The sequence below is a fragment of the Trachurus japonicus genome, chromosome 14 (genome assembly GCF_045865225.1).
Source record: "Trachurus japonicus isolate A0001 chromosome 14, Traja_1.0".
NCBI classification, from domain to species: domain Eukaryota; kingdom Metazoa; phylum Chordata; class Actinopteri; order Carangiformes; family Carangidae; genus Trachurus; species Trachurus japonicus.
Window position 1 is genome coordinate 86,717 of NC_140920.1, and position 10,784 is coordinate 97,500.

General features: G+C 41.4%; 1 protein-coding gene across 1 annotated transcript in view; it reads right to left on the bottom strand.

Annotated features, from left to right (window-relative positions):
- Positions 1-808: 808 nt before the first annotated feature.
- The window catches only part of LOC146973966 (cytokine receptor common subunit gamma-like), a 16,598-nt gene continuing 6,622 nt past the window's right edge, over positions 809-10,784 (bottom strand). Inside the window, exons 4-8 of the mRNA XM_085796754.1 lie at positions 10,197-10,330; positions 9,949-10,111; positions 6,697-6,796; positions 4,924-4,981; positions 809-3,009 (exon numbers count right to left, since the gene is read on the bottom strand). Coding sequence (XP_085652880.1) covers positions 2,731-3,009; positions 4,924-4,981; positions 6,697-6,796; positions 9,949-10,111; positions 10,197-10,330 — 734 coding nt within the window. The 3' untranslated portion in view covers positions 809-2,730. The remainder of the gene's footprint in view (positions 3,010-4,923; positions 4,982-6,696; positions 6,797-9,948; positions 10,112-10,196; positions 10,331-10,784) is intronic.

Consider the following 10,784-nt stretch of genomic DNA (forward strand, 5'->3'; position numbering starts at 1 on the left):
ACTGCACCAAGCTGCTCCCCCTGGAGGTTACAGGCGGTACTGCACCATGCTGCTCCCCCTGGAGGTTAGAGGCGGTACTGCACCATGCTGCTCCCCCTGGAGGTCACAGGCGGTACTGCACCATGCTGCTCCCCCTGGAGGATAGAGGTGGTACTGCACCATGACAAGCTGCTCCCCCTGGAGGATAGAGGTGGTACTGCACCATGCTGCTCCCCCTGGAGGATAGAGGCGGTACTGCACCATGCTGCTCCCACTGGAGGATAGAGGCGGTACTGCACCAAGCTGCTCCCCCTGGAGGATAGAGGCGGTACTGCACCATGCTGCTCCCACTGGAGGATAGAGGCGGTACTGCACCAAGCTGCTCCCCCTGGAGGATAGAGGCGGTACTGCACCATGACAAGCTGCTCCCCCTGGAGGATAGAGGTGGTACTGCACCATGCTGCTCCCCCTGGAGGATAGAGGCGGTACTGCACCATGCTGCTCCCCCTGGAGGATAGAGGTGGTACTGCACCATGCTGCTCCCCCTGGAGGATAGAGGCGGTACTGCACCAAGCCGCTCCCCCTGGAGGATAGAGGCGGTACTGCACCATGCTGCTCCCCCTGGAGGATAGAGGCGGTACTGCACCATGCTGCTCCCCCTGGAGGATAGAGGCGGTACTGCACCAAGCCGCTCCCCCTGGAGGATAGAGGCGGTACTGCACCATGACAAGCCGTAATAAGTACCAAAGAAATCTAATACTCAAGTAAATTTACTCCATTACTGTCCACCACTGGTGAGTATGGAAGGATTCAAACTTGCATGACGACACTGTATTTATTGATATATTTATTGTTCAAAAAGAGAAAAATACAGCAAGGATAATACAACAGAGTCAACCAAACTAAACAGAAGTAAATGAAAAAGTAGGTTACAATATCAAAAACGTTAAAACAACGTACATTCAAAGATATTAAGGTATTGTGGTGATTTTATACCGGGGCAGATTTCATGATGGACCGTTGGGTTGCCAGGTTGTGAGTAATTTCAAGTTTAAAGTTATGAAACCACGTGTTGTGCTCTGTGCACTACTCGGTCTTTTTTCTTACCATTAATCCTTTCCAACTAAACATTTATCAAAAAATAACTAAATTGCCAATAAAATAGTTAATAAAGGTGGAAATGTATAAACAGGATTTAGAGCCTGTTCCTCCGGTACCTTAATAGAAGTTTTTACTGTGAATATGAGCAAAACGAAGTGACGGCTGGTTTATCGGTTGAATACATTACAACAACATTACAACATTAGCTGCTTCTTTACACACCTGCTGTCTCTCTTGCACTGACTACTTGCCATTTTTGTGAATGTACTAATTTATTTTATTTATTTATATATTTTTTCTGTCTATAGAAATGTCTGATTTTAGATTGTGCCTGTTCTTAGCTTTTTATATGTGTTTAATTACTTTCTATCTGGGACCTGGGTACAAATTTCATTCTGTCATGTCTAACATGAAGTGGAATGACAATAAATGACTTCGACTTGTTTTACCTGAAGTCACAGTAAATGTCAGAAATAGACAGATTTTCTGTTTGAAGCTTCACTTACATCTCATAACAGCAGGGTTTTTTTCTCTTTCTTTTTTTTTTACAGATTCCAAACAGACAAAAACACATAAAGATGAAAACAAGTGTGACATTAACGTCACAGAGAGTCAAGGTCACACGGTGTAAACATGTCAATCTGGGCTGGACTGGACTGGTCTGAACTGGACTCAGCCTGCTGAGCATCGTGTCCACGGCCGGTTACTCTATTACTCTAACCCGTCGCTCAGCGGATTCACATTCTGTTCCCTGTTTACAGTAATATCAAACAGCTTTTAACTGTAAGAAAAGAGTTCACGTCCATCATATCATCAATGATAATACTGGCCTTAGAGATGGACTCAGAAGTAGATAGATAGATAGATAGATAGATAGATAGATAGATAGATAGATAGATAGATAGATAGATAGATAGATAGATAGATAGATAGATAGATAGATAGATAGATACTTTATTGTCTCCCTGGGGGGACATTTGGCCAGAGAGGTCAAGGGTCGAGAAGAATAAGAATTAAAAAGATAAAAGGTGTTTTCTTATTGGAATGGACAGACGTTAGAAAGGCAGCGCCTCCAACTGGTTGTTCATCTGCTTCAAATAAAACACTTTCATCGCTGACTTTGACTTTGTATCTTTTCATGGAAACGTCTCAACGTTGATTTGATGGTAAAACACGGTGAAACTAGCGGTTTCTGTGTTTAGCTGCTGTGTTTTATAACAGTAACTATATGAGACTATAGATCAGGGATGTCAAACATGCGGCCCGTGGGCCAAAACCGGCCCACCAGAGGGTCCAGTCCGGCCCGCGGGATGAATTTGACAAGTGTGAAAACTACATTAAAGACAGAAGAGGCATAATATTGTTGAAATTGCATTTGTTTTTCTCATGAAATTTCAGGTTGTTCATAACATGTTTTGTAAAAGGACAGTTCATTTACAGTAATGTAAACATCTTACATAATAATGTACTTCTTTGCACTAAAACAAAGAAACATGTTAAGAGTTATTATTTATAGGTTATTTTGCTCTTATTTTACCAGTCTGGCCCACTTGAGATCAAATTGCGCTGAATGTGGCCCCTGAACTAAAATGAGTTTGACACCCCTGCTCTAGATGATGTTGTGACCCTTCCAGTCGCTGATGAGAGGAACTAGTCCTGAGGCTCGGGGAGCATCGGGGAGGAGGAGGAGGAGGAGGAGGAGGAGGAGGAGGAGGAGCAGTCGGGGCTGAACTCCTCCTCCTCCTCCTCCTCCTTGGTGACCGTGATGCAGACGGAGCAGTCGGTCTGGTCGGTGGTGACGGAGGAGCTCGAGCCGTCGGAGCTCTCGCTGTCGGTCGGGTCGGGGCGGTACTCGCTGACGGAGCAGACCAGCTCGTTGTAGTTGGTCTTGAAGTCTTCCTTCTGCACTTTGGGGTATTGGAGCCAGTCCTTAAGAGAGATCAAACCACATTCAATTCAATTCAATTCAATTCACTTTATTAATCCCGAAGAGGGAATTTGTTTGTCCCAGCAGCACAATAAAAGCAAATACACAATATAAAAATAGACAGATAAATACTACCGGCACACACACACACAACAGTCATTCATTAAAAATATGGTCAGCTAGACTGCCCATCTGTCACAGGGATGATTATAGGACACTTCTCACGTCTCTCACTGCTCCATACGTCTTATAGGGACCTTAAATATTTACATTAAAGGGATAGTTCACCCAAAATTGAAATTGTCGACTATTAAGGGCTGGGAGAAGTTTCAGAGTCCTCCGTGGCTTCTCTGAGTTACAGGGGGTCTCGGCGTAGCAGTGCATGTCCATATGACGGTTGCTAATGGATACCAACTGTCTTCGTAACAAAAAGACACACCAAAAAACATCCAAATACCTCCATGCTGCTCGTCTGTAATGTCCCTCTTGTATTGAAGCCCCAACATGAGAAATTGTTCCGAAAGAAATTAAATAAGTCTATATTTCAAGCTTGTTTGTAGCCGAGGCTTCTCTAAGCTCCTCTTCCCGGTTCGTCAAATTTGGACGAACGGGACAATTTCTCATGTTGGGGCTTCAATACCAGAGGGACATTACATACGAGCAGCATGGAGGTATCTGGATGTTTTTTGGTGTGTCTTTTTGTTACGAAGACAGTTGGTATCCATTAGCAACCGTCATATGGACATGCACTGCTACGCCGAGACCCCCTGTAACTCAGAGAAGCCACGGAGGACTCTGAAACTTCTCCCAGCCCTTAGTCGACAATTTGAATTTTGGGTGAACTATCCCTTTAACAAGCTTTGTAAAGTCCTAACCGTGCTAGTGGCGGCACAGGGATGTTTCATTTCAATTCTGAAATACAGGTGCATCTGAATAAACTAGAATATCATGGAAAAGTTTATTTATGTCAGTTAATCAATTGAAAAGGTGAAACTATTACCTACTGTAGATCCATTACACAGAATGAAACGTTTAATGTCTTTATGTGATGATTATGGCTCACATTTAACGAAGACCTTAAATTCAGGATCTCAAAAAGTAGAATATTACAAAGAAAAAGCATTTTTAATATGGAAATGTTGCATGTTGTCCATCCATATGTACTCTATACTACTATTTGACTTGAACCACTGGACTAAATGGACTTTTCCATCATATTGTAATTTGTCTCAACGACCGTTTTCGTGCAGCTGATGTTTCCTCCTGCACGGCAAAAACTCTACATCTTTCCAACAATATCTGTCTTATTTCTTGTCAAAATGTCTCATTTCTAGTCAAAACTAATCTCTTTCCACTTAAAATAAGACTCATCACCTAAAAATCAACTTGTTTTTAGATCATTTTCACTTGTTTCAAACTAATTTTCACATGAAATAAGTAGAAAAATCTGCCAGTGAAAACAAGTTTTTTGTGTTTGTAATAAGAAAGAAAAACTTGCTCCACTATCAGATTTTTCTACTTATTTCAAGTGAAAATCTGCTTGAAAGAAGTAAAAAATGTCTTAAAAACAAGCTGCTTTTAATGTGATGAGTCTTATTTTAGGTAGAATGAGATTAGTTTTGACTAGAAATAAGACAGATATTCTTGGTAAGACATTTGAGTTTTTGCAGTGCAGCTCATCACCTCATCGTCTCTTCTGCGGTTCCTGGTTAAACGTCTCAGCTCTGCGTTGTGTGTAGAGCTAATTAGCAACATGTGCTAAATGCTGAACTAACTAACTAACTAACTAACTAACTAACTAAACGTGTCACCAGCTGCTTTGCACGGCGTCACATGGCTTTAACCTTTAACCTTTAACCTTTAACCTTTAACCTTTAACCTTTAACCTGGTCATGTAGAGATCAGCTGCTACTCACCTCCAGGTTGTGGAAGACGGGCAGCGGCTTGGGGACGGGGATGGGGATGATCCTCAGCCTGGGGGGGGGAGGACACTCTGTCACATGACCAACACAAACAACACAACAACAACAGCTCATCTCCTTAAAGGGATAGTTCACCCAAAATTGAAATCATGATCTCCTACTCCCCCTCATGTGGACTAACGGCTGAAATCCACTGGGAGCGGCCGCGACGCAAAACGTGTGTCGTGCGACAGCCGCAGCAGCTCGCGCCCATTCAGTCAATGGAAGCTCCTCCACCGGCCATGTGAGCGACGCCCACTCCAGCGGCCGTCGCGCGGCGTTTCTCTTCTTTTTCGCGCCGAATCTATTTTATTTCCTGGTGGCGTGGCTACGCGGCCCTCCAACAGGTAGACAACTACAGAGAACTGTGTATAAAACCAATATATTACGTTTAAAAGTGATTAAAATAAATGTCTCATGTACCAGAGGCAAAGCCAGTAGCAGTGCAACATTATGGGGTTTGTTTTTTTACATTGTGGATCCATGATCGTGTAGTTAAACAGTTAATTGATACCATTTAATATGTCTGCACTCGCAAACCTACATAGTCAGCAGATTACCTGTGAAAAAGGTTCTGTCAATCCATTTTAACAGGAGGGATGTAAAAATGTGTTGAGATGCATAAAGTCACTCATTTACTGCAGCTTGACAAGGTGAAGCTGAAGCTGCAACAACAAACAGTGAAGCTGTGTCGCGTCCGTGCCTGGTGTAGCAGGTAAAAAACTCCGCTCCGCCCCGCTTACGTATCGCGTTGCGGCCGTTCCCAGTGTATTCCTGGCGTAAGGTCTGGGAGAAGTTTCAGAGTCCTCCGTGGCTTCTCTGAGTTACAGGGGGTCTCGGCGTAGAAGTGCATGTCCATATGACGGTTGCAAATGGATACCAACTGTCTTCATAACAAAAAGACACACCAAAAAACATCCTACACTGCAAAAACCCAAAATCTTTCCAAGAATATTTGTCTTATTTCTTGTCAAAATGTCTCATTTCTAGTCAAAACGAATCTCTTTCCACTTAAAATAAGACTCATCACCTAAAAATGAACTTGTTTTTAGATCATTTTCATTTGTTTCAAACTAATTTGAAAAATCTGCCAGTGAAAGCAAGTTTTTTGTGCTTGTAATAAGAAAGAAAAACTTGCTCCACTATCAGATTTTTCTACTTATTTCAAGTGAAAATCTGCTTGAAATAAGTAAAAAGTGTCAAAAACAAGCTACTTTTTATGTGATGAGTCTTATTTTAAGTAGAATTAGATTTGTTTTGACTAGAAATAAGAGAAATATTCTTGGTAAGATGTTGAGTTTTTGCAGTGTAATACCTCCATGCTGCTCGTATGTAATGTCCGTCTTGTATTGAAGCCCCGACATGAGAAATTGTCCCGAAAAAAATTAAATAAGTCTATATTTCAAGCTTGTTTTGTAGCGGAAGCTTCTCGAAGCTCCTCTTCCCGGTTCCAATACAAGACGGACATTACATACGAGCAGCATGGAGGTATCTGGATGTTTTTTGGTGTGTCTTTTTGTTACGAAGACAGTTGGTATCCATTAGCAACCGTCATATGGACATGCACTGCTACGCCGAGACCCCCTGTAACTCAGAGAAGCCACGGAGGACTCTGAAACTTCTCACAGCCCTTAGTCCACATGAGGGGGAGGAGGAGATAATGAGTTGAAATTTCAATTTTGGGTGAACTATCCCTTTAACTACCAGCGTGTTACCATGACGACCCACCTCTCATGGTGCAGCAGCAGCGTGACCAGCAGCACCAGGGTGAATGCCCCCACCACATAGAAGAACGGGGTCCAGGCAGAAGCAAGAGTTTGATTAGGAACTGGAACATGTGAGAGAGAAAGAGAAAATGAATTATTATGGGATTGAATTGTACTTTATTGTCCCAAAGGGAAATTAGTTTTGGGCTCTGAGCCACCGCAATACACAAACCAATAGGCTACATACGAGACATTCATACAAAGTACTTTCCCACATTAAAACACACATTTATAACAGTGAAGGGTGCTTCCACTCTATACAAGTAAATCAATAAAATCAATAAATCCATAAAACTGACCAAACCAGCAGCTCTGAAGTTAAAGTGCTACGTGTGCGTAGTGGTTCAATACGGAGAAAAACTAAACCAGTAGAATAAAACCAACGGTTCATAAATAGACTAAAGTACTACATTCACAGTGTTTGCGTATAGAAATAATAAAACTATAAAAACTATATAAAAATGGTAAAACCGGTCAAATGAATACAACCTACAGTTCTGAAATAAAGTGCTACATATTACTGTTTAATGCCTTAATGGTGGATAAATGAGGGGGATATGAGGATATGAACTGGGAAATGCGTGTGAATGCTGAAACCCAATGCTGAACCATGCTGAATTAGAATAAATTGACAAAGACATGTGGAATGACATACAAGAAACATGTCTAAGGCAGGAATTGAACCCGTGACTTCAGGACTGGTAACCTGACATACTAACCACATGGCCACAGAGGAGCTGAGTTACAATGAGCTTTACACTATATGAGGAATTAAAGACTGTCCAATGACAGCTGAATAGTTGGAATGAAAAGTCAAGCAATGATGTGAAATGACTAAAGCAGGAATCGAACCCATGACCTCATGATCACTAAACCTTTACTCTGCTACTCAGCTACAGAGAGCACAACAATTTGAAGACTGTTGTCATTCATTGTAATGTGATGATGTGCTGCAAACTGTGGTACGAGTAATCAATGAGTCTCTTAACGAACACCTGTAACCAACTGAAGGCGGGAGGGGAGGTGAATTCTGCCAGTGAAGTCCCATAGTGGCAGCGCAGGACAAGACGTGATGGATACAAATCATTCAAGAGCTTTAAGCCTGTGCATATTCAAGAGCTTTGCTTTTCTCTGCTGCATTCTTGGTTTTCAAAGTCCCAATGCAAATCAATCTTAGTGCAGTGGTATAAACAAGAAACATGTTAACACAAACCAAGATAGAAAGAGGTAAAGAGAAAAGGTGGGGGGGCATATATGCATTATCAAGTTTGCTCATGCAAGATTTAAAAAATATGCCAGACCAAGTGGTATTAGTTAAAGTTCACAGAGGCTGACACACTTACAAGACTGCTCATGGAGTTTTTCATCAGTGGATGTGAGGGTCTAAGGACAGAGGATGTTGTTACGATGGGATGTAAAGCCCTTTGAGACAAACTGTTTGTAAAAACGGGCTATAACCTACTAATAAAATCGCCTTGCCTTGCTCAGGCGGGATTCAAACTAGTAACCTTGTGGTTGGCAAGCAGCCGCCTTAACCACTGGACTACAGCAGAGGTTGGGACTTTGATGAATGTGAGATCATTTAATGATAGCTAAAAACTTCACAAAACAGTAGAAAAAACAGCAAGAAGTACAAATAGGGGACTTCTGTACAAGGTGCGACTATTTTATGTGAATTTGAACAAAGTATAAGGCCATTTACAGCGAGTTACAAACTGGAGATCCATCTGCTTGGCTCTGAAAAAAATGAACTAGTGTGAATGGGAGCAGAGAGCTCCCTGGCTGCATTTAAAACATATTTAAAACTATTCTCTAAGTCTCTTTGCGTTTTTGACCAGATTTTTAGCAAGAAGACAAATGTGGCTACAAACGTGGAGAAAATCATGTGTCTAGAGTTTAATTTGTGGCCGTGCTGACAGTTTAGCCAGAAAAACTCCAGAATGTTTTTTGACTCTCTCCCACTCTAGCGATGATGTCACCACTCTTTGCTCTGCTCGTTAGATGCAATACACACCCATTATAAAGCTGGATTCTGAAACTGTTGAAGATATCAATAAGATGAGTCATACAGGAATAAATTAAAAGTTTGTCTACAGTTTAAAAGTTAAATGAAGTCTGTGGGAGAAAGTATGCTGAAGCTTTAGAGGTTCAAAGAAGTAAGAAGATTTGAAGAGTTTGAAGACTGTTTCAATGCATTCTCTATGGGACAAAAAAAATCTAAACTATTTGAATATTTGAAAAAGTATGAATAGTTGAAAAGAGAAAAGTCATGGCACGCTAGACCAGAAAAAGCTGCATGTTTTGATATATTAATTGTTGAAATAGCACAAAGTATGAAGGACTAGTTAGATGCAGAAAAAGAGCGGAAGACTTGAATAACAATCACACTATTGTTATTCAAATCTTTATACTTATTCTTAGGTCTTCCGCTCTTTTTCTGCCTCTAACTAGTCCTTCATACTTTGTGCTATTTCAACAATTCATATATCAAAACGTGCGGCTTTTTAAGGACATTTATGCTAAGATTTTTCTCTTTTCAACTATTTATGCTTTTTCAAATATTTAACTTATTTTACTAATAAAAAGTATAAACAAACAGATAACCATTGTATCATCCATCCATGTAGTGAATATTGTACGTTGCAGTGTCCATGAGCTGCCAGCAGAGGTCAGTACTTTACTGCCCTACAACGCAAGAAGGGGGTAACTAATTTTTTGTCAAAAATGGGATTTTGACATTTTTGGGACATTAAAGGTTCTGCTACATCATGTGGATAAATATCTTGACTCAACGTTTTCTTATTTGGGATGTATTTGCGGGTGGTTTTCACAGTAACTCCCAAAAACTGTGGTGAAACAACAAGAGAACACAGTAACATGAGTTACCCTTTTCTCTCTGTGTATAGATGTTCAACAGGCCCTACTGTACAACAGGCTGCTACCATTATGAACCAATAGGAGTTAGTTTCCCCTTTCTTGTGTTGTATGACCAGTTTATATTTTGCCTCAATGCACAAACAGACAGAGGTAACTCTGAAATAAGGGTCAAATGTTAAGTTTGAGTAAAAGCAAGGATTTGACCCATTTTCAGAATCCTACGTTCAATACAGTTGACTGGACAACAAACTTAGTTTAAACTCATTTTTCTCAGAACTGCTCTCTGAGGAGTTTTAACCCTTTCCTCCGTCGTAGGGCAGATTACCGTGGGTCTCACCTGTGCTGTTGAAGCCCCAGACCACCGGCTCGCTCCAGTCGCTCCAGAATTCGGACTCTCCGCAGCTGTTCCCGATCCGGCTGCGAACCTGCAGCTCGTAGCGCGAGCTGCTGGACGGGAGGTTGATGCAGAAGTCTTGTTTGGAGGTTTGGAGTTTATTAAACTGTGGAGAAGAAAAGTAGGACAGGTGTTTGCTGAAGCAGATGGACGTGGAGGGAGAAGAAGGATGAGACTGTTGCCATGGTTACCTCCCACTTGTTGTAGTTGGTGCGGTAGCGGATCTCACTCTCCACACACCCCTTTTTAGTCTGGTTCCAGTAGAACCACAGGTTGTAGTCGGACCCGTTCTGGACGGTCAGGTTGACTGGTGGATTCAACTTGACTGCAGGCGACACAGGGGATACTGTCGTCAGTATTTCTGCATCTAACCGTTTTATTAAGAACAAAATATCAAAATCTATTGCAACATGAAATAAAACTAAATAGGCTACATCCTCAACAAACATTCACTACATTTACTGTACCCAACTTTTGTTGAGCCATACACTGTTTATTGTGTAGCGGTCTGGGGATAATATACAGTACGTATGAACAGTTACAAAACCAATTTTCATATTACAAAATAGATCAATAAAAATCTAATCTAATCTAGATCTAAATAAATGAAATGAAACACCAGTGTGCTCATGAAGACACGTGTTGTTGTTCCGTCTAAACGTGTAAAATGAGCAGATGGAAACTGAAGTGCAGGAAAAAGGAGCTGAAGCTTCAGGTTCATGTGTGCAACTTTAATGTCAGAATATGATCATTCTCTCCTCTCATAGAGAAGCCTGGGA